At 40.6% G+C, this 24,800-nt stretch overlaps 1 protein-coding gene across 2 annotated transcripts in view; it reads right to left on the reverse strand.

Annotated features, from left to right (window-relative positions):
• Positions 1-16,580: 16,580 nt before the first annotated feature.
• Positions 16,581-24,800, reverse strand: part of DEPTOR (DEP domain containing MTOR interacting protein) — a 172,466-nt gene continuing 164,246 nt past the window's right edge. The window contains exons 9-10 of one of the 2 annotated variants that reach the window (XM_067711394.1): positions 17,869-18,049; positions 16,581-17,378 (exon numbers count right to left, since the gene is read on the reverse strand). In XM_067711394.1, coding sequence (XP_067567495.1) covers positions 17,894-18,049 — 156 coding nt within the window. In that variant the 3' untranslated portion in view covers positions 16,581-17,378; positions 17,869-17,893. The remainder of the gene's footprint in view (positions 17,379-17,868; positions 18,050-24,800) is intronic. The other variant, XM_067711397.1, reaches the window with a different exon arrangement.

The raw sequence follows: 24,800 nt of genomic DNA on the forward strand, positions 1-24,800 counted from the left end.
GTGTAGCACATGCTGGCTGTGTGATTAAGGTGACAGAATCCCCGGAGCCATCCGTTTAGTCAGCAGTCCATATTTATTCAGTCAGCAAATACTTATTCAAGCAGGAACTACTTGGAACTTACTCATGGAGAGAGAGAGACAGAAAACATCATTGGCAAGTGATAGAAAGAAGAATAAGACGAGGAGGTGGAAGAGGACGAACTGCTGTTTTAGGTGGGGAGGTCAGGGATGAGTCCCCAGAGACGACATTTGAGCAGAGACTGAATGAGGGCAGAGAGCCAGTGGTGGAATTCACTGGAAGAAGGGCAGGGAGAACCACAAATGCAAAGTCTCTGAGGACGGAGGAACTGCAAGGAGGCCTGTGAGGCATAAGAGAAATGAGCAAGACAGGCACAGTGAGGGATGAGATCAGAGAGGTCTCTGGGTCCAGATATGGTGAAGCCTTCAGGCAAAGACTTTGGATTTTACTCTGCTTGAGAAGGGGAGCTCAAAACACAAGAGGGATCTAGTCAGATTTCACTTCCAGAAGAATCATTCAGACATCCAGTTCTGTCTTTCTCATTTGCTTCTCTCATCCGAAAATCTTGTTGTTGTTGTTGTTTTAATAGATCTTTACTGGAGTATAATTGCTTCACAATACTGTGTGAAAATCTTGCTTTTGAGGGGGAGACGAAGAAGAATGTTTATGGGATAGCCACTTTGCTCTCAAAGCTTCCTAAAATAAACTATCATGCATGATCTTCACCACACAACTCTGGTTATAGAAAGAACGCACAGTATCACCCATTTAGAGAAACAAATGGAAGCATGAAGAAATCAAATAAGAAAAAGGTTTCTTGTAGTTCATGGCAGATTCCCAGGAAGCATCACCTCTTCAGGATGGGGTTTGACTTGCTGCATAGTTAATTCGCTTGATCTCCTCAAACACCATGAAACACTTCCATTTAGAAACCCAGAGGAGGGTCCAGGAACATAAAGGTTAGATATATTCCTTGCTTCGAGGAGGTATCTGCACAGGGACCCTGTCTTAAACTGGGGAGACATCCTGACAAACGTTCAGCTTATTCCAAACCTCCTGTGCAGTGAACTTGCCAAGTCTGATCTATCAGCACTTGTGATAATGAAGTAATTTATGACAACCTGTGATGATAGAATTGAACACGATTTCAAAACCTTTTCTTACAACACAGGACAAAAATGCATTTTCATCAAAGAGATTTCAAATCAATGATCAAAATAAACTATCCATCTGATCTTTGAAAGAAGTAGATTTACTCCTGGTATACAATGTATATTCATTTGTAACACTGTAAGAGCTTTCAGTAATTTTATTTAGTACTTAAACTCAACCACATAGAGAGGAAGTAAAAATTCTGTTGGTGAGGCTCTGAAATTCTGTTAACTCGAAATAGTTTTCAGAAAGGAGTTCCCTTAAAAAAATTTTTTTATATAAATTTATTTATTTATTTTTGGCTGCGTTGGGTCTTTGTGGCTGGGCATGCGGGCTTTCTCTAGTTGCGCTGAGCGGGGGCTACTCTTTGTTGCTGTGTGTGGGCTTCTCATTGCGTTGGCTTCTCTTGTTGCGGAGCATGGGCTCTAGGCGCATGGACTTCAGTAGTTGTAGCACACAGGCTCAGTACTTGTGGCTCGTGGGCTCTAGAGCGCAGGCTCAGTACTTGTGGCGCATGGGCTTAGTTGCTCCACGGCATGTGGGATCTTCCCGGACCAGGGCTTGAACCCGCATCCCCTGCATTGGCAGGAGGATTCTTAACCATTGTGCCACCAGGGAAGCCCCCCTTTAAATTTTATGAATATATTTTATACATTTGAACTTCACAATTAAAATGACTGTTGGTCATCCCCAGGTCTGCGGGGCTATCTGAAAGAAAACGGTTGACTTGGCTGACCTTCCACAGTTTCCCCTTTTTTCCTAATTTTATGATGCATGCAAGTGGAATTTTCCTGGAGTTTCAAGCGTATTCTTTTTGTTTTCCCAAACTTTGTCATGTATGACAGCCGCTGCTTTTATGTACAGTTGGTCTTGTTGGAATGGCACTTTCTTGCACGCTTGCCCAGAAAAGGGTCTGTTACAGTGTCCCTGGAGCTCATGGTCTACTGATTTCCATACTAAATTTCTCTCTATACACTTTTCTAGTCAATTCTAGAAAGACCCATTAACAAGACAGATTCTAAAAGAGTTGAAAGCTGTAAGATTCTTCATCTGGAGTTAGTTAAATAAGGTAGTAGGGGAAAAAAATGGTAAATCATTCCAGCCAGGAAACATTCATACAAAATGATAGACTCATCCGCTGGAAAGCGTTTGGGGAATTAGCTCCTCTATTTTATGCTTCCAGGGAAGACATTATCTAAGTCATTTCACCTCCTCAAACTCCATCAAACTTTTGGAAGATTCCACTGAAGGAGAACTGCCCTTGTCTGCTCCCTTTCTACCAACAGCCTCATTTGGGGGAAAGTCTTTCTTTCCTAGAGACCAAATAGCTCTACAGAAGATAGAAGCCTATACCCTAGTGATTTTGCCCATAGGACAAAAAAAACGTGTGTGTGTGTGTGTGTGTGTGTGTAGAGAAAGAGAGAGGGAGAGAGAAAGAGAGAGGCTTTAAATCAAAGCTGATAAATTATTAACGATAGTCAAAGGGCTTTGAAAAACTTAACACCATTCCTACTTAGTTTTGAAATATTTCCATTCAGATTTATATAATTTAAAAAATAGTTTTAAAAAATACTTTTATCTAAATAATTCATGTTCATTATGAAAAATTACAAAAGGAAAAATAAAAGAAAAAAGAATCACCCAATATTCAACCTCCTAGGAACAGCCACTGTTAATAGCCACTAGGTTTAAAACTATTTCCTCTGTATATAGGGATCTCTGTGAATATTTTATGACGAGGTCATACCTTTTACAATTTGTAACTTTTTCTTCTTACTGACCATCACATCACCATCTTTCCATGTGTATAAATAGTTATCTATATCATAATTTTAGTTAATTTTAAATGTATTGAATGTTTTAAAAATCACCTTAAACCTCCAAGGCCGATAGAGGTGAGACAGTCTACATATTCTTAACAAATTTCCATTAAAAAACCCACAAAACTATACAACATATTTATATAAAAGCTCTTAAAATACATTGTTAAACCAGTAAGAAATTTTTTTTAATCCTTATAAAGCAAAAATTAATAAAAGGCAGGAACCCAGACGTAAGTAAGCACACAAGCATGCTTTGTCCTCGAGCATCTGCCAACCCCTGGAGTCTGGTCTATTTTGGCAGCCTTTCAAGCTCAAGGGTAGAGCCCTCAAAGAGAGAACTCCTCTAGGAGACCCTCACATAAAGCTGGGAACCTAAATGGCTATATCATCAATGAAAAGGAGATCCAGAAATAAACCCACTCTCAGAAGCAGACAGTAAAGAGTTGCTTGGCTTTTTTTTTTTTTAATCTTGGAACTGGGTGAATGAGTGGGGAGAGATATTGCCTGAGAAATTGTAGCTCTAAGGCAGCCCTCATCCAGGTTTATGGCCTGAATTCACACTATCCGTGTGAATTAAAAAGCCCCAAGGTTAACTGTGGAAAACAGTATGGAAGTTCCTCAGAAAACTAAAAATAGAATTACCATATGACCCAGCAATCCCACTCCTGGGCATATATCCAGACAAAACTATAATTCAAAAAGATACATGCGGGCTTCCCTGGTGGCACAGTGGTTGAGAGTCTGCCTGCCGATGCAGGGGATACGGGTTCGTGCCCCGGTCCGGGAAGATCCCACATGCCGCAAAGCGGCTGGGCCTGCGCGTCTGGAGCCTGTGCTCCGCAACGGGAGAAGCCACAACAGTGAGAGGCCCGCGTACAGCAAAAAAAAAAAAAAGATACATGCACCCCTATGTTCATAGCAGCACTATTCACAATAGCCAAGACATGGAAACAACCTAAAGGTCCATCAACAGATGAATAGATAAAGAAGACATGGTACATATATACAATGGAATACTACTCAGCCATAAAATAGAATGAAATAATGCCATTTGCAGCAACATGGATGCAACTAGAGATTTTCATACTAAGTGAAGTAAGTCAGAAAGACAAACGCCATATGATATCACTTATATGTGGAATCTAAAATATGACACAAATGAACCTGTCTGTGAAACAGAAACAGAATCATGAACATAGAGAACAGACTGGTAGTTGCCAAGGGGAAGGAGGGTGGGGGAGGGATGGAGTGGGAGGTTGGGATTAGCAGATGTAAGCTTTTAGATATAGAATGGATAAACAACAAGCGCCTACTGTATAGCACAGAGAACTATATCCAATATCCTATGATAAAACATAATGGAAAAGAATATTTAAAAATGTATATATTCAGTCATATATATTGTTACATATAACTGAATCACTTTGCTGCACAGCAGAGATTAACACAACATTGTAAATCAGCTACACTTCAATAAAAAAATATAAAAACTGAAAAAAAAGCCTCAAGGCTAAGAATTGTTTTGAATTTGTCATATGTTGATATTGTCCTTAAACATCTAGCAGAAGCAAATGGGGTCCTTTCTGGAGGAACTCACTCTAAATGGAGGCCTCAAATAATTTCACAGATAGAGTTCCAAGGAGTATGAATACATGGTCGAAAAAAATCACAAAACACATAAGGAATAATAGACCATGAGCAACAGCCAGCAGAAATAAAACAAAGATGATAGAACTAGATCTGCAAAGACTTGAGATAGTGAAACTAATAAGCTAAGTTATTTTTAAATGCTTAAAAAGCAAAAGATGTAATTAAGAATAAGTACTAAAGCACATACAATTTTAAAGATAGCAAGGTATAAAATTAACATACAAAATTAATATCCTTCATATACACAAAGTAATGGGAGAGTGAATCCCATTTACAATAGCAAAAAAAACAAGATAAAATACTTAGAAATAAACTTAACATGAAATTTGGAAAATCTACATGAGGAAATGCTAAAACACTCCTGGAAGATGTATGAGCTTAAATGGACAGGCATCCCTTGTTCTTGAATAAAATGACTCAACATCATAAAGCTGTCAGTTTTTCATAAGTTAATTTAATAAATGTTTCATAAAGCCTCTGTAAAAATACCAAAAAGCTTTTATCTTAAAATGAGATAAGTTAATATTAAAAATCACATGAAAAATACACATGCAAGAATACCCAGGGAAACACCAAAAAAGAAGAACCATTGAGGGACAGGGAGAGGCAGAAATCTCTATCAGACCATCAAATATATCAGAAAGCCATTTTAAGTGCAAGGATGTGGGAATAATTCATGAATAGACACATGAATCAGAGAAATAGACTAGAAAGTACAAATATATATGGAAATGCAATGAGTGATAAAGTTGACATCTCCGATCACTGGACCAAAATTGGACCAAAATAACTGGAAAACCATTTAGAAAGAGATCAAATTGTATCCCCAACTCACACTGTACAAAAGGAAAAAACAACAATAGCAACAACAAATAGATAAGAACTCTAAATATAAAAATGAAGCCATGAAACTACTAGAAGAAAACAGGTGGGTTCCTTTGAAACCTGTAAAGAAAGACTTTCTAAATACATCTAAAAATTTACAACAAAAGAAAAGATTCATGAATTCAACTAGATAAAAATAAAAATATTTTTAAAGAAGCTTTGCATGGCACAAAACTCTATAAGCAAAGTCAAAAGGCAAATTACAAAGTGGAAGAAAATACTTAACGGCATATATTGCCGATAAGAACTAATATCACTAACGTGTAAAGCACTCTTAACACCAAGGTGAAATTGATCAAACCCCATTAGCTAAATGGGCAAAAAACATGAAGCAGAAAGTAGCCCCCTAAAAAGATATAAATGTTCCTTATACTTATGAAAAGCTCTTCAGCATCACTCATAATTAAATTCAAATTAAAAGGAGAAATACCATTTCTTATCTAAGCGGCAAAAATTAATAATTATGATATATTCTGTTGGCAAAGCTATAGGGTAACTAGTATTCTTATACATTGCTGACCAATGTATAAGAATACTAGTGTGTGCAAAATGGTACACTCTATCCAGACATCGTGTCACAAAGACTGTTTCATTCTTACAACTATGTTTATCTCCTAATGGTTCTGCTTCTCTGCACCCTGACTAATACAGAAGGCTCCACTAAGGAAGTAACATTTGAACTAAACCTTAGAGTCTAATGAGTTGGATTTCTCATGTGAAATTTGATAAGTTTGAAAATGTAAACCAATTGCCTCTCCTATCTTGTAACTTTTTTTTTCCTGCAATGTTGCCTTACAGAGATACCTCTAAGAAGATAAGCTCCCCTGTAACCCTACTGCCATTGGTCACGTTTTATCCATAAAAAAGCTAACTGCCCTGTGCTTTCTGGTTATACTTGTACGTCTCAACAGTTGTACCAATTAATGTCAGTTCACAATATTTATATCTAAGATGTATCACAGTTGTTTCTTGAGCTCATTTTAATTGTATAACATACAGATTAAAAATTTTGCATTTTGGGGGACGAGAGGAGGACTCTAGACCAGCTATCTATCTTAGGTTCTCCAGTTGGGGCTCTAACAAAAACCAGATTAACGAGACAAAAACAAACAGAAGTTTACTAACATGTGCATTGTGCATACACATGGGAATACCCAGTGATGAGTAACTCAAAGGGATGGTTAGAACTTGGTCTTATAGAGCATCTTACCAAAAGAACAATACATTTTTAGAGAGGTGATAAAACAAAGAAAAAAAGACTTTGAGCTTCTAGGGGTGGCAAACTGTGGGAAGAGAAATATATGAGGCCACTAACTTACGGTAGGTAAATGGTAAGTTTAGCAAGGCTTGTTAGGCAGATTCCTATGGTGCCACCTCGTAAGCTCACAAGGGACTAGAGTTGTCTCTGGTGATTAACTTCTGCCCTTTATGGAAAAGAGGAGCAGGGAGGGACACCTTTATAAATTTATATTGTGCTCTTAAGCAAATAAGGGAAAGGCAGAGAGTTTTTCTTGTACCTGCTTCTTCTCATTTGCCTTCAGTTCAAAAGAATCTTTTATACTAAAGTGGCATATTTGGGAAGGCATATTCTGCTACCCTTCGGGGAAATGACCAGACATTGTCTTTCACCAAATAATTCCTCAGCAAAAGGGGATATTATAGACTACAACAGAACAACAACAGCAGTGCTGTGAATCTCAACAGGTTGCATATAAAAGTTAGAGGGGAGAGGACGGCTAGGAACGTATATGAAAACTAGTTCTGAGACAGAGGACCTTCAAAATGTGTGTACTCTTTGACTCAGGAAATACAGTAATTACACTTGTAGAAATTATCCTAAGGAATTATCATGGCTGTATGTGATGTTTAAATGACAATCATAACAGCAAAACAAACGACTTGTATTTTATATGCATGAAAAAAAAAGTCTGGAAGAATATATACCAAGGTGTAAACCACAGCTTTCCATGAGTGGTGAGATAATGTAAATTTTCTTCTTTTGCTTCTCTCTGTTGTTAATGTTCTCTATAATTATTATGCCTTTCTTTTATAATTTTTACAGAGGTTATTTTTTTTTTAATTTGTGGGTGGGTCTTTTCTAGTGTGAAAGCATTTAAAAATGTTCTCTGCTCCAAGAGTAGAAGTTAAAATTCCAGGGAAGAGGAATCTAGTTGTAAACACAAGGGTTGTGGAAACACTAAGAAGTTGAGTCTCCTTCCCATCCTCAGACTATCTGGTTTGATATTAAGCTAGGTCTTTTCCAGCCCCCACTTCTGTCATGAAATGATTCCTACTGTGTCATGTAGATGGCTGTTAAAGGCCGAGTGAATCTATGCTTGGGCAGCGAGCCTGGAAAAATAGAGGGTACTGCCAAAAGGGAGTTCAGATTCCTCCCCAGTTTAATTATTTTCCATTTCACCATGACTAGATGACCTCCTGGTCTTCTCCTGCCCAAGAATGTCCCTAAAAACTTGGATGCTTTGTTTGGTCTCAGGAATGAATCATCTGGGAAGAAATGATTCTGAGAATAAACATTTTCTGTACCAAAGATATGTCAGAATCTGAGTCAAGTACTAGCCCAAGTCCCTCAACAACCTTAAGATTCTCCCAGGTGTGGAGAGAGTGAGAAAGATGCCATGATGGATGATATGTAAGAACCAGGTGCAAAGGTCTGTGGGGTCCAGCCCATCATGGGTAGAAGTAAGTTTGGAACACAGCCTCTTAGAAGTGCATTTCAGTGATGTTTTGTGAGCATTAAGAGACATGGTCTTACTCATGAAAAGAAAATTCAGGAGACTCTAAATGTTTTCTACAATACTCTCCATTGAAGAGCAGCAGGAAAGCAAGCAGATTGGACTTAAATTCTTACTAAAATTATAGTTGGGTAAATAATTTGAACCTACATGTCTTTGACTCCAGAAACATTTTGTTCTGTTTTTTAAACTATGTGATACTGTCACCAAATATATCAGTGTTTTAAAAACCTTTTTCACCGCAATGGAAAAAAATTACATCACACACACATACACTCTAACACACATTTACAAAGAAAAGCTTCACAAAACAATACACACTTTTACTATGTGTAAATAGATCATTTCTATTCTATCCTATTCTTTTTTATAAGATTTTTCTTTTCTTTTCTTTTCTTTTGGCACTGGTTTCAACCCACTCAATATATTTCACAACCCAATGATGGATCAAAACCTACCTACATCACTTACACAAGCTGCTTCAAGCAATTTTTTTCCCAAAATTAGCTCTTAAATTTTCATGGGTTTATTTTCTACACCATTACCACAAAAAGAGAGTTTGTTTTATGTTTAAACACATTTTTAATAAGCTCCTCATTCAGACAAAACCTTCTCAACCTTTTCAATTAAGTATTCTGTGTTTAATTGCTTGGGTAGAATCCTTTTTGCATGAATAATACAGGCATTGCATGTCCAAGTCATTAATATTGTGGTGCTATGGGAAGCAAGTTCTCCAGGTAATTCTATATAAAGTTGGTTAGAATAACAGCATGCTCCTAAAACAAAGCATCCTACTTACTGTGTGATCTTTAAAGAAGTTACCTAACTTCTCTGCGTGATGGTTACCTCATCTGCAAGATAATGCCATTTTATTGGACTATTGGGAAGTTTGTATTCAATAATCCAGTGAAAGGGCTTGACTCAGGGCCAGACACAACATAGGTTCATTTTGAGACATGAGCTAGTATTATTTTAAATAAATCCCTTGTGTTAGACAAGGTTCTCTAGGAAAGAGAGCCTGAAGCAAGCATTAAGATCCTAATACTGTTTTGGAGTGAAAACCCTCCTTCCTGCTCTACATTTGCCATTCTCTCTCACACACACCTGTATGTTCTTCCCACTATCCTATTTAACCTGGCCATACACAACTGGACAATTTCTGGCTACAATAATGACGTCTAAGCCATCCCAAGCTCATCACATCCTGGCACACATCAAAGAAATTGATAAAGGTAAGTGGTGGTGTAGCTAGCTGCACACCATCAGTGCCACCATTAATCCAGCCTTGAAGTGACAGTAAAGATGTCTCTTGAATTTCTAAGCTCATGAGAGAGACAAGTTTTACAAAAATTCCAGGAGGTGAGTGGAGTCAGCCTGACCTGACACAGCTACTCCTTGAGAGAAGCAATTAGACCTGGGGACAAGGCCACATGTCCTTGGTGACAGTGCGTTACTATATTGGAACAAAGTAGGTCTTGAAGAGAAGACCTAGTGAAATGGTGGAAATCTAGGGTCCAATCTATAAGAAGCTGTTAAACATCATGAAACTTCAGGTGTGATTGTATTTGTGTGTCTGAAAGAGAAGCTTCCAGTCAGAACTGTCACAGATTGGAGTGGATGAAGGAGAAATAACTGCTAAATATAATTCGGGATCCTGGATAGGATCCTGGAACACAAAAAGGACAACAGTTGAAAAACTGATGATATTGGAATGAGGTCTACATTTTAGTTAATAGCATAGTAATGATTTTAATTTCCTGGTTTTGATAATCATACTACAGTTAGGTAAGGTGTTAACATAAAAATAAGGTTATTTTGAGTCAGCTCTACCATTGAGAACCAACTAGAAAAGCTGGAATTAATTACTGAGGTGTAATTTGTATGCAGCAAAATGCACAAACTTAAGTATAGAGCTCAATGTATTTTTTTCTTTGATTTTAAAAAAACAAAAGTATAGTTGATTTACAATGTGGTGTTAGTTTCAGGTATACAGCAAAATGATTCAGTCATATATATTCTTTTTCAGATTCTTTTCCATTATATGTTATTATAAGATACTAAATATAGTTCCCTGTGGTATATAGTAGGTCCTTGTTGTTTATCTTTTTATATATAGTAGTGTATATTTGTTAATCCCAAACTCCTAATTTATCCCTCCCCTCTCCTTTCCCCTTTGGTAACCATAGATTTGTTTTCTATGTTTGTGAGTCTTTTTCTGTTTTGTAAATACATTCATTTTTATCATTTTTTTTTAGATTCCACATATAAGTTGTATCATATGGTATTTGTCTTTCTCTGACTTACTTCACTTAGCATGAAAATCTCTAGGTCCATCCATGTTGCTGCAAATGGCAATATTTCATTCTTTTTTACGGCCGAGTAATATTCCTTCGTGTGTGTGTGTGTGTGTGTGTGTGTGTGTGTATCTCACATCTTCTTTATCCATTCATCTGTTGATGGACATTTAGGTTGCTTCCAAGTCTTGGCAATTGTAAATAATGCTGCTATGTACATTGGTGTACATGTATCTTTTTGAATTAGAGTTTTCATTTTTTTCTGGCTATATGCCCAAGAGTGGGATTGCTGGATCATATGGTAACTCTATTTTTAGTTTTTTAAGGAACCTCCATACTATTCTCCATAGTGGCTGCACCAATTTATATTCCCACCAACAGTGTAGAAGTTTTTCCTTTTCACCACAACCTCTCCAGGATTTGTTATTTGTAGACTTTTTGATGTTGGCCATTCTGACTGATGTGAGATGATACCTCATTGTAGTTTTGATTTCCATTTCTCTAATAATTAGCAATGCTGAGCATTTTTTCACATGCCTGTTGGCTACATGTATGCCTTCTTTGGAGAAATGTCTATTTAGGTCTTCTGCCCATTTTTTGATTAGGTTGCTTTTTTTTTTTGGTATTGAGCTGCATGAGCTGTTTGTATATTTTGGAAATTAAGCCCTTGTTTGTCACATCATTTGCAAATATTTTCTCCTAGTCCATAGGTTGTCTTTTCATTTTGTTTATGGTTTCCTTTGCTGTGCAAAAACTTCTAAGTTTGATTAGGTCCCATTTGTTTATTTTTGCTTTTATTTCTTTTGCCTTGGGAGACTGATCTAAGAAAGAATTACTTCGATTTATGTCAGCAAATGTTTTGCCTATGTTCTCTTCTAGGAGTTTTATGGTGTCATGTCTTATACTTAAGTCTTTAAGCCGTTTTGAGTTTATTTTTGTGTATGATGTCTCAATGTATTCTTACATATGTAATATATAAAATGTGACATCACCCTACACATCTAACCCAGATCAAGATATAGACTGCTTCCCTCACCCTTACCTCATGAACCTATGGTATTAGAAGTCAAGACAGTGGTTACCTTTGGAAAGAAAGGACAGAGTAGTGATTAGGAGGGGCACCTAGGGAGGCTTCTGGGGCTCTGGTAATGTTCCATTTCCTGACTCCGATTTTGGTTATAGGTGTTGGGTTCATTTTTTGATAATTTACTGAGCTGTACACTTATGGTTTGTGCACTTTGTGTATGTATATTCTAATTCTATTAGAACATTTATTTTAAAAATATAATTTGTACTGAATCTGACTGAGGGAACTGCACAGTGGAAGTCATTTTAAAGTCCTTAAGTGATCCTAGGCACTGGAATTTGTTTGGACAATGTTTTCCACAATTTCCCAAAAACAAATTTTCCACAATTTCCCAAGTGACAGATGAGTTACAACACAATTCTTCATCTGAGTATCTTCAGCATTCCAAATAAGAAAGGATGACCGATTTAATGGAATGGGATTGGCATTTATAAGGGAACTTCTTTTTTTTTTTTAACTTTAGAATTTTTAAATTTATTTTTATTCATTTATCTTTGGCTACGTCGGGTCCTCGCGGCTGCCTGCGGGCTTTCTCTAGTTGGGGCGAGCGGGCTCTACTCTTCATTGCGGTGCGCGGGCTTCTCATTGCGGTGGCTTCTCTTTTTGCAGAGCACGGTCTGTAAGTGCACTGGCTTCAGTAGTTGTGGCACACAGGCTCAGTAGTCGTGGCTGACGGTCTCTAGAGTACAGGCTCAGTAGTTGTGGTGCACAGGCTTAGCTGCTCCACAGCATGTGGGACCTTCCCGGACCAGGGCTCGAACCCGTGTTCCCTGCATTGGCAGGCAGATTCTTAATCACTGAGCCACCAGAGAAGTCCCAAGGGAACTTCTTTTAATTTATTTTTTAAACCAAGTATCAGGAATATTTGATTCAGTGGGAGTTGAGCATAACAGATCAATTTTTAAATGAAGAATTTTAATCAATTTAAAATGAAGAATGTATTTAAATTTTGTAAAACTAGATGAACCCCGAGAAAACACAAGGGGGCAGCATTCCATAACATTATAAATGAAGAATGCTGAAGGTTTTTTGTTTTGTTTTGTTTTTTAGTAACAATATAAATATTGAGAATGGTCCTTAAAGAGAACGTCTTATCAAAGGAGGAAACGAAAGGTCAAAGAGATTATTACGGGAGTCGCTTTAAATTCCCTTATATCACAGAGGTCAAGAGTGGCAAAACAAGGACCACGGCTTATGTTTCCCAACTGCAGATTGAGTGGTTTTTCCACTCTGTATCATCTCAAATGGTCTCCTGGATGAAAGAGCACTTGCTGTGTGCTGGAAATGGTTAACTTCTCACCAAAAGACCCTCGGATAAGATCTCCATTTACTGTGGACACGGATTAGGGTGTAGGTGCCTGACACCTGTTACTGAAGATGAGTAGTTTAATCTGAGTGAAACATGAATCAATTTGCAGAGCAGAAATATGCTTCCAATTTAATACGTGCTGATCTTCAATATAAAGGAGACCTTGAGGGAATGGTTAGATGGTGATAGTTTTAAAAATGTGGTTTGGAAATGTTAGCGCTGTGCATTGTAATTTTGCCCTTGAATTATGTTTTATTGCACTCTCTCACCTCTGAGAAGGAGCCATTATTAAGCCTCAGGGTGATAGAGTGTATTTGCCCTCTTTAGAAAGACAATAAAATCAGGCTTTATGGGGAGAGATAATGAGGGTTTGCAGTAGCTTTTAGCTGTGGAGTCTTTTTACTACATCAAGGTTAAGCCTAGTGGACTAATTCAAAGTGTTCTTCCTAGTATAGAAAAGCCACCCTTTCTGCCCATGACAGCTGGGACACAAGACTTCCTGCTCCTTGGGAATTCCCTGGTTGTCCTGTGGTTAGGACTCTGCGCTTTCACTGCCAATGGCCCCGGGCTCTCGGGAAACTAAGATCCCAAAAGCCACATGGGTGTGGGAGGGCCAAAAAAAAAAAAAAAAAGACTTCTTGCTCCATGTTTCAAGGTGGCTGCAATGTCAGGGAAATAAGAAAAGCTCACCTCTTGTAACTGATGGGATTATGGGAAGAAGAAAGTGAGAATGGACCAAATGAGGAAACTAAAGTCCAAAGAGGTTATTCAGTGAGTCACTTTAAGTTCCCTTAAATCACAGAGGTCAGAGAAGAAGGATGGAGAATGCAGTGCTCAGAGTGTGTCCTGACTTCCCCTCTCCAGGAGAAAGCCTAAAACCTGGAGAAGAAAGCCAACAGGAAGAGAGATTTCTACCTTCCTTCTCAGTTAAGACTCTGAAAAGTGACAGCCACTCCTGGCAACCTGGTGGTCGGTGCAGTTAGTAGAGGGAGGCCTTGACTTTGAGGTTCTCCAGGCAGCTCTCAGTCCCAGGGCCCAGGAGTCCCTGAAGCTCCAAGAGACCTTGGAAGGCAGCAGAACCTGCAAACCTACCCAACGCCCTGTGGCAGAGGATGAGGCTGCCACGGGGCAGAGCCTGACAGTGGATGGGCAATGGATAGGCAGGCCCAGAGGGCTTAGGTGGGAGATGTGGCAGAAACTCAGGTGATCTGTTGGGCCAGACAGAGCCAAAGTGAGACTAAGACAGCCAAGGAGGAACCCAGACCCTATCCAGGCCGAGAGAAAGCAGTTTACAAACTGCAACAGCTACAGCCTGTTAAAGGCTGAAGATACTGAAATGTTATCCCACCTGGGTCAAACTCTTTTATTCCATCACAAGCAAGACAGCTTCACTCCCTCCCTGTCCTAAGGCTGCGTATCGGCCTCGCTCTTCTTTGCTATTTGATTCATTATCAATCCCTTTATGTCCTTATTTCTCTAGGGACCTGATACCAAGTCCCCGTGGTACTGAAGCAGAAAACATCTTGACCGGTGTTGAACTAAAAAAAAAATCTCTCTTTTTTAATTCCCAGCAGGTGCACCCCGAACATTTTCCCAAGCATTCCCAAGCTTCTGCACCCCAAAACATTTTCACTCCTCAAGGGGGCATGCCTTCCGTATCTGGCATGCTACCTGGGAAGTCAAAAGGAAGCCAAGTGGTCTCCCCAGTTTTGGAAGTCTTAGCCCTGGGGAACAGCCATCCAGTCCTAGCTCACTCACCTGGGATGCATCAGGCTTTCATGCTCATAGGATTTTCATCTACCTGTCCACGCACAACCTGGACATTCTCTCACACGCTCCAACTGGCAGTCAGTATGCAGTTAGGCCCTTACTCCGAGACCCTCGCCATTGCTCTGAGGAACTTCAACAGAGATAACGATGCTCCAGGAAGAAATAGGGGTCAAGGGGTTGCAAGGAACACGCCTCATGAAACTCTCTTTCTGCCAGGCAGTGGGAGTAAAGATGGCTGCAGGTCTAAGGCTCTGCAGTATCTCCCTCCACTGGCCTACGAAAGAATTCAAGAGAATTCGTGGAGTCCATGGAAGGACAAGAGGTTTACTGTTAGTTAATTAGTTAGAATTATGGATGGTAACTTGGCCACACCCCCAGGTTCAAATTCCATCTCTGCCACTTACTGTGTGACTTTGGAAAAGTCGCACAACCTCTCTGTCCTCCGCGGCATTCTTATTTGTAAAATGAAATTAATAACAATACCTACGTTGGAGGGTTGTTGCAAGCATTAAATGAGACAATGAGGTATTCCATGCAAAGTATATAGCGTGTGACTCACAGAAGGATAAATGTTACTTATTATTATTGGCTTAATGGCTTTCGTTTGCTTAAAGAGATAAAGTTTAAATAACTCTGGAAATCAACACATTTCCATAACCAGATAGTACTGATGGATGCAAAATCATCTTTATGTTTACTGGTATAGATTCTAAACTCTAACACAGTAAATAACCACACCTGGATGTAATTAATACGATCCATTCTACCCTTGTCTCCAGAAAGAATTATCACCATGTTCTTGGGTAAATCATCTGAGTAAGGCTCTCCTTATGAGCAAGGCTGAAGTGGCAAAGTGAAAAGAACACTGAATGGCAAATTTGCAACCTTTAGAATAGGCAGAGGCACCGCTCCACCAGCTTCTGACCCTTTCAATCAGGATTTATTAACGTGTGGGTCGAGGGGAGCATGGGGCCTGCAGAGGTGTTTTGTTGGGGCAGTGATTTTGCTCTATGTTGTTTTAAAACAACTAAAGATGTGAGCTGAACGCTTTAGGAGGAGCATGCCTTCTACACTAGTGGTAGCCTCACCGCTCACTCTTGTCTTAGGCTGTGCCTCTCCACACGTGTCCATCAACCACCTGTCAGTCGGGCATTTGAGATATCTCTTGAATAAAAAAAAAAAGGTCTATGGGCTTCCCTGGTGGCGCAGTGGTTGAGAGTCCGCCTACCGATGCAGGGGACACGGGTTCGTGCCCAGGTCCGGGAAGATCCCACATGCCGCGGAGCGGCTGGGCCCGTGCGCCATGGCCGCTGAGCCCGCGCGTCCGGAGCCTGTGCTCCGCAACGGGAGAGGCCACAGCGGTGAGAGGCCCGCGTACAGCAAAAAAAAAAAAAAAAAAAAAGTCTATGGACCAGGACCTACCTTAATTTCTGTTATGGGGCTTCTCATTGCAGAAAGACCCTGCGGCATCTTCTCTTGCAAACACAGAATCCACACCCAACCGAAATCCGCCAAGTCCGAGACCCGCCCTTCCCTCTCGCTCTCTTCACAGTTCACGTCCAACTCTCCACCCAGTTTGTGGGCTGGATTCTGCAGAAGGGAGGGGCCTCTGTTAATCTTGTCAATGCGTCTCACCTTTTTAATAGGAGACAAATTACTTACCTCTTTTCACGTGTTTTAAATGATGTGACTCTTGGCTTGGTCTTGTCCTAAATAAACAGCAAAACGTCAGGCAGATCCAAGCATTCAGATATCTTCTGACTCACTGGGAAGCTGTGAGCACAAAGACAACCCCAGGCTATAGGCTGGGTGGGAGAAGCTTCCAGATTTGAGGACTCCTTTTCTTTCTTTCTTTTTTTTTTTTTTTGTGTTACGCGGGCTTCTCACTGTTGTGAGAGCCATATATGGAGTTTGAGCCATATAATTATAGAATGTTAATTGTAGACGGTAAATAATTCTCATTCTAGGGTGTGGGTTCAGTCTGTTTCCTACAAACTCAGTTGTTGTTTCATAATGTCCGAGGTACTGGGGGTTTCCTAACCATAACATCCATGATCCAAGGGGTGGCTTTTCTTTGTTTGCTAAATACTGCAGCACTCTGGATACCTGCTCAGTTCAGTCACTGTGGGTCTGCCCCTCTTCAGCCAGATCAATAATCTGCTCCTGCTGTATCAGTGGATGTGATGAGAGTGATTAGAGTTTGCTTCCTGTGATGAGAGCCTGACTAATTGTGTTAAAATAAAGCAACGTTCTGATTGGTTTTGTTTTCTCTTTAAGCAGAAACATGGACACTATGACATTTCCTGTGTAAAACCAGTAAAATAACCTCTGATTGGCTAAAACTAGGATTTACTCTTAACTGTTTCACTTCCAACTGGATATAAGCCAGTCCTTTTTTTTTTTCTTCTATTTTTCTTTTTTTTAGCTGCATCAGGTCTTAGTTGCAGCACGTGGGTTCTTCTTTGAGGCATGTGGGATCTTTCATTGCAGCACGGGCTCTTCGTTGTGGTGCACAGGCTTCTCTCTAGTTGTAGCGCGCGGGCTCCAGGGCGTGTGGGCTCTGCAGTTTGTGGCATGCAGGCTCTCAAGGACCTACTGTATAGCACAGGGAACTCTGCTCAATATTCTGTAATAACCTAAATGGGAAAAGAATTTGAAAAAGAATAGAAAAATGAAAAAGGAAAAGAATAGATATATGTGTATGTATAACTGAATCACTTTGCTGTACACCTGAAACTAATACAACATTGTTAATCAACTACAGTCCAATATAAAATAAAAATTAAAAAATAAAATAAAAGGAAAAAAATAAAAAACTGGTGACCTTTGAGATGGAGGCTGCTCCATCAGCCTGAGTCCTGGAAGGACAAGGTGGAGCTGTGTCCCCAACCACCTTGTGAGCCAGACAAAACGCTGGCTGCTTTGAGATTTGGAGATTGTGTATTACGGCAGCAAAACCCGGTGGGTCTGGCAGCTTCCGTATGCTCTGTAAAACGTATGTTTCAATTGTGTGTGTGTGTGTGTGTGTGTGTGTGTGTATATGCTGAGTCATGATGCAAAATGAATCTCTTACTGTACATTATAATCAAGAAGTTTGCTAGCCAATGATACAGATTGCAGTTTTACCTTATATCATCTCTCGGTAAAAAGATTAGCACTGGGGCTTCCCTGGTGGCGCAGTGGTTGAGAGTCCGCCTGCCAATGCGGGGAACACGGGTTCGTGCCCCAGTCCGGGAAGATCCCACATGCCGCGGAGCGGCTGGGCCCGTGAGCCATGGCCGCTAAGCCTGCGCGTCCAGAGCCTGCGCTCCACAAAAAAAAAAAAAAAAAAAAAAAAAAAGAGTAGCAGTGGAAGGACCCTGAAAAATCATCTAGTTCCATGCTCTCATTTTAGAGATGAGAATTCAGAGGCCGAAAGAAGTCAAGTCATTTCTCCGAGGTCACAAGGTGAGCAAAGGACTAGGACTCAAACACATGTTAGACTTCAAGCTGGTGCTTTACCACGAAACCCTGCTTTGGGGCTGATCTTGTGAAAGTGCTTTAAAACTACAAAACCTCATAAAAATGTCAAGTAATGAAATTATTACAATAACTAGTCAAGTAAGTTGGTAAAAGGCCTAGGCTTTGTCAAACCTGGTTTCAAATGCCGGCTCTGCCACTTATGAGCTATATAACCTTGGGGACATTATTTAAGCTCTTTGAACCTCTGTTTCCTTATGTGTAAAATGACAATAATATTATGTATGTCCTATTTTCCTGATGAGTAAATGAGATAATAAATGCAAAGGTCCTAGCACAATGCACATCTCATAGTAAGTGCTAATAAGTTATTGATATTTGTAGTAAATATAATGCCAAAGAATTTGGTTTGGAATAACCACAACACAAAAAGCAATGCCTGGCCTTGGAAAGAGCCAGGGTTTAGTGCAGAACAAGGTTTCTCAACTGTAGCACTATTAAAATTAGGAGTCACATGATTCTTTGTTGTGAGGGCTGTCCTGTGCACTGTAGGATGTCTAGCAGCACCCAGGGATGCTACCCACTAGATGCTCCGAGTATGTTTCCAGACATTGATGAATGTCCCCTGGGGGCAAAATCAATCCCAGTTGAGAACCCCTGTTGTAGAAACTGTGCTTAGAGTTTTGCAACGAATTCTTCCTATTAAACAACAAAAACATAAAAGAAGGTTAAACACTGAGAGAAAGGAGTCTGAGCTTCCCTATTCTTCAGATGCACAAAAAAGGATATATGTATAGTTGATTCACTTTGCTATAAAGCAGAAACTAACACACCATTGTAAAGCAATTATACTCCAATAGAGATGTTAAGAAAAAAAAAGGATCACTGAATCAATGAATGAAAGTAATTTTTTTCTGCAGTCCTTATCTAGTAACTAACAGGTACAAGGTTCCTGCAGGATCAATAGGGTGGACTAGGTTTGTGGAAAGTATCCATTTTCTTCACCCCAAACTCTAAAATAAAAAGGTTCCTGAGGAGAACCTATTCTTAACAAAACAGTTAAGGTCTGCACCAGAGCACAGGTCCTCAGATAGCGGTATGAAAAGGGCAAAACAGGGTCCCAGTTTTTAGGGTGAGCCACCGGGACCCAAGAATCAGCATGAGAAACCCCTTCAGGTCAAACTGATAGAAAAACAAGGTCCAGAGTAGCTTCAAAAGTCCCCGGGGCAGGTAAGGACTGGTCTGACGCCAGAGCTGGGGTGTGGAGAGGGCTGATTTAGACAGGTAGAAAGAGGAGGCAAAGTCACAGTAGATCTGACTCTGGCCCTCTCCTACTGTTTGACGTTGTGGACTGCGCCCCAGGAACACAGCTGCCTAGAAAATGATGTTTTTGTGTTCTCGGTCACTCTGCCCTTGTTATTTCTCACATGTGGTGGTTGAGTGAACCTGAAACAGCGTGCACCCACTCTTCTGCTCTAAAACCGTGCTACCCACTTAATGATCTTGTGATTCTGCCTGGATATACAAGTCTAACAATAACCATTCTGTTTCGTTCTAACCTCTGTTTGGATGCCCCCCGGGAACCACAGCCTTTTCTAACTATTCTGGCAATCGTGAACAAAGTTTCTTATGTATTGAGAGTCTTATCAGTTGAGTGGACTCCTGTGATTCTTGCTGGTACCCACCCAAAGCCACTTCTTTGGCTTCCCTGCATCCCACAGCTGGACCCCATCTGTGTCCATGGCTTCCTGGACGCCATCTCAATTTACGTTTCTCCACATGAGTCTATGGCTTTGCTGCTGTGGATGAATCTCATTTCTACTTCCCTTTTCCAGCAACTTTGAAGCCCGTGTTTATCATCTCCTGCATATTTTCCTGCATGCTTTGTCCTTGGACAAAATACCATTCCTCTTTCCCTCTATACCAAAGATGATCTCTGTAGGGTTTCCCAACAGCCAACAATAAAGAAAGAATTGTCTTGATAACCCAACAGAAAATGGGCAAAGACTTGAACGTTCTCAAAGGAGAATATCCAAATGGCCAAAAACATATGAAAACGTGCTCAGCTTCATTGGCCTCCAGAGAAATGCAAATTAAAACCACAATATACTCACCACCCCAATGGCTCAGGATGGAAAACACCAAGTATTGGTTTTAATGTTCATGGTCTGCAAGTGGCAGTATAACTTGGTACAGCCACTTTGGAAAGTGGTAATGTGTTTGGTAATATCTACTAAAACTAAGTATTTTAAATTCCCTACAGCAATCAGCATTCATGCCCTGCCAAAGACCTATTCTAGAATGTTCTTCGCAGTGCTGTTCATAACTGCCTCAAACTGGCACTACCCAAATGCCCATCAATCACAGAGTAGATAAATCAATGACATTATCTTGTCACAGTGGGAGACTACATAGCAACAGGAATGAATTATGCACAACCTCATGCAACACCATGAGTGAATCTCCCAAAATGTTGAGCGATAGAAACTTGACACAAAAAGAGTATACACTATATGACACCATTTCAATAGAGCCCTAAAAGAGACAAATCTATGCCATTGGAAGTGATAATAATGGTGACCCTTAGTGATGGGAAGAGAGCATGTGGGATGTCTCTCTTTTTTTTTTACTTTTTTTAATTGAAGTATAGTTGATTTACAATGTTGTGTTAATTTCTGCTGTACAGCAAAGAGACCCAGTTATACATATATACATTCTTTTTTAAATACTTTTCCATTATGGTTTAGCCCAGGACATTGAATATAGTTCCCTGTGCTATATAGTAGGACCTGTTTGTCCACCCTGGATGTTTCTCGATTTGGGTGCCGGTTACACAGGTGTGCTCATTTTGTAAAAATTCGTCAAGTTGTACAGTTATGGTCAATGCACTTGTCTGTATCTGTGTTTTACGTTATCAGGGGTCAGGTTATCTGGAAACAAACTCCAAGATGGAGATTTATATGCAAAAAGTTTATTGGGTGGGAGCTCTCAGGAACAATACCTGTGAGAGTCAAGACTTCACTGAACAGGGAGAGCAGGTGACTGGGAAAGCCGTCCTTGGCCAGTCCCACAGGGAGTTCTGGAATTAGGGTCGTCCTTCAGAGACATCAAATTGGGAGTGCGAGAGTCAGGCCTTTATACACTCAAACTAACCACATATTGTCTTTTCAGCAGTGTCCCTTCAAGTCTTTGTGAATTTTCTGTTCAGTATGTCAGTCCTTTCTTTTTTTGTTTTTCTTTTGCCGCACCCTGTGGCATGTGGGATCTTAGTTTCCTGACCAAGGATCGAACCCGTGGCCCCTGCAGTGGAAGCACAGAGTCTTAATCACTGGACCACCAGGGAAGTCCCATCAGTCCTTTCTTTAAAGATATGGACTGTCTCCAAGGAAAGGGCCATGACCTTGGATGAGGCAGCTCTCTCTCTCTTTTTTTTTTTTTTTGCCCTTTAAAATTTTTGTCTTTGGTGAGAACATTTAAGTTCTGCTCTCTTAGCAAATTTCAATTATACAATACAGTGTTATCAATTTTAGTCACCACGTTATACATTAGATCCTCAGACCTTATTTTTTATTTTTTTTGGCCTCGCCTCGGCATGTGGGATCTCAGTTCCCTAACCAGGGATCGAATCCCCACCCACTGCAGTGGAAGCACAGTCTTAACCACTGGACCGCCAGGGTAGTCCCAGACATTATTCATCTTATAACTGAAAGCTTGTACTATTGTACCAACCTCTTAATATTTCCCCATCCGCAACCCCTGGTAACCACTTTTCTACTCATACTCTCTAGCTGGACCAGAAAGGGGCTCAGCTGAGGGTTACTGGCCACCTGCACTCCCAGCAGCTGGGCGATTGAGTGCCTCAGTCTGGAAGGGGTCTGCAGCAACCACTCCATATTTGAATTAAACATTGAAAAAGAAATAGTCTGTCTTGAACAGTGAATAAAGAGAGACGAAACATTTGAAAAAAACAAATGAACAAAATGGGACCACCAATAGGTACACTGACCATAGACCAGCACTGAAATGATGATATCAACTATCAATTTGTTTCATTACCCTGAACTCTAGAACAAGCTGAGCTATGACATATTTCATTAGCTACTTCTCCTGAACCAGATGTCCATGCTTGTTTGTTTATTCACATACTGTTTAGTTCCAAGAATTTCCTGTGACTGACCCAGATACTTTAAGCTCAGCAGGAGAGAATTCACCTATTAATAGCCCACGCGGAATCTCCCATTTAGAATGTGGAGTCCCAACAAGTGTGTCCAGCTTCCAGCGTTTTCAGCCTTACTGACTGGTTCCAAAGGGCAGGGCTTACTGGCAACATTCCTGTTGTTCAGCACTGTGGCAAGGGTAGCCGCATCGGCTCCAAGGGCTTGGGCTGAGCCCTGGGTTATTTATTAGAGTTCAGGCTGCAGTTTTCTGGAAGGCACAGAGGGACCTTGGGGTGAAGAGCTCTCTCCAGTAAACACTGTGTTCCTCACCGTGGTGAGGGATCCATTGCGAAATAGTATCCCATTGGGCCTCGCTCTCCACCCAGCCGCTGTGCCGAGTGGCTTCTTTGGGTGGGAGCCCACAGTCACCCAGGCAGCCTTTCACACACTTATCCACTCCTTTTTTTTCCCAGGGAAGGGCTGGGTAGGGAGAAAGCAGACTGCTGCTGAGTTTTAGCCACCATGCGATCCTCTGCAAAGTGGAGAGGACCATCCCAGGGTGGCAGAAGGTAGCGTCTCTGTTCCAAGTTTTATCATAAACGGTGGTGCTTTCCAACAACAAGCTGAAACAGGAGCCAGTGGCGGTAGATTTGGGAGCTTAGCCAAGCTGTGATGGAAGGGAAGTCTGCCTCTAGCGCCCTCTTTCTGAACCCTTTTCTAGGGAGTCCTCACTTGTCTTTCTGTTCCCAACTCCCCCTCTAAACTCATGGTGCCCACTGCCCTTATGGTTCTGCCAATGCCTTTTTGGGGTAAGTTCACTTCATTTGAGAGGTTCTAGAGGCTCATAGGAACACCAAGCCCTGGGGCCTTCCATATCTCTAATGGACTGTTATATACTAGACTCCAAAGGGATAGAGCAATCCACTTTGTGAAAGTGGATTGTAAAGAGTTTCCTGGATAAATGGGTTAATGGTAGCTCCAGCATTCGGACAGCTGTATTTCATATAATGTGTATTTTATCCAATAGCTGTGTTTTAGGTTCCCATACTGCCAGTGGATTTGACAGCAGGCACTCTGTAAGAGGCTGTCATAGTGGATATATATGGTTTTGTCTCTCAGAATAACTCTTCTCTTTGGGGAAATGCTTCTTTAAACTACTGGGCCTATTGATTAATGGTACTCCTATGTCATCGACACAAGAAGGGCATATGGCCCAAGGTGAACCAATGGTAGGAATGTATCCTTTTGTTCACAAAGATTGGTCCAGGGGTTATCAGGTGACACAGGGCAGGCTGCTTGAAATTCTGGGGCAGGTTATTTTATACTGAAGCAGATGGAAAAGCATCTTTTCTTCTCTGACTGGTAATCTGTAAGAATTTGAGCCTGGACCTTCTGGTGGTGTGCCCCCTGCTACAAACGCTTATGCAAGTAGAGCCCACACAAGAGAAGTAGAAAGTAGAGAAAAATAACTGTTACACAAAGAGAGAGATGCCTGGCAGCCTTTTAGGTTTCTTTCATTCTGATTTCCTTACATGAAGATCCATTCCAGTTTGCCCAAGGCAGGCCCAGTTTACATCTGTTATCCCAGCTTAATCATTAACATCTCCCTCTTTCGTTCTCAGAAGTGTTCCAGGTGGGTGATAAATTATATAATCACTGCTCCTACCACAATGGGGTTAATAAAGCCATAAAGTCCTTTTTCCCCTTAAGCTAGCTCAAGCTGGTTTTCTGTCATTTGCAAACAAAAAAATCCTAACTGACCTACCATTCATTTCTAAGTTAATCAGGAAATCTGATTTCCTAAACTCCTAAACTTGACTGTTTCTACTTGCTTGAACTCTTTGGCAGATACCTGATTCTGTATCTGGTTCTTGGTCTCCACCTGTTCTGTGGAATTGACACCCTGCGCTCTTCCAGGCTTACCCAACCACCTTGTCCTGATTCTGAGTGCCTTTACTCCACACGTCACCAAAGGTCAGCATAGCCCACAGATTTCATCCGAAGGCTCTGGGACCAGGCTTAGAGAAGAAAAGAACCAGGGTAGGTTTGAGGGACCACCTGGGTTCATGAAATTCAACTGTGTTTCCCATTCATGTGTTATTCTGCTCAAAGTTCAAAGTCCTGGAAGAGAGTGTTGATTTAATTTGGGTTTGGGGCCCATTCTTTCACTAGGAGAAACTAGGGCACCATGATAGACATCTTATCATAACTATACAAAATGAGGGAGAGGCAATTCACCTCCAGGATATAGGTGTTGTTAGCAAAAAAAAAAAAAGGGAATGAGTGCCAGGAGACCAAAAGCATATTCAACAATGTGTATTTAATAATGCTATTGGGTAGTTTTGCCAGCTATTAATATGTCTATACCAATGAGAGCTAAGTGAGCTCTTAAGATACAGATGCCTGGTGCTCAGAAAAATTGGAGATGAGGTGGTTAATCTT

Source organism: Pseudorca crassidens, chromosome 17 (genome assembly GCF_039906515.1).
Source record: "Pseudorca crassidens isolate mPseCra1 chromosome 17, mPseCra1.hap1, whole genome shotgun sequence".
Lineage (NCBI taxonomy): Eukaryota > Metazoa > Chordata > Mammalia > Artiodactyla > Delphinidae > Pseudorca > Pseudorca crassidens.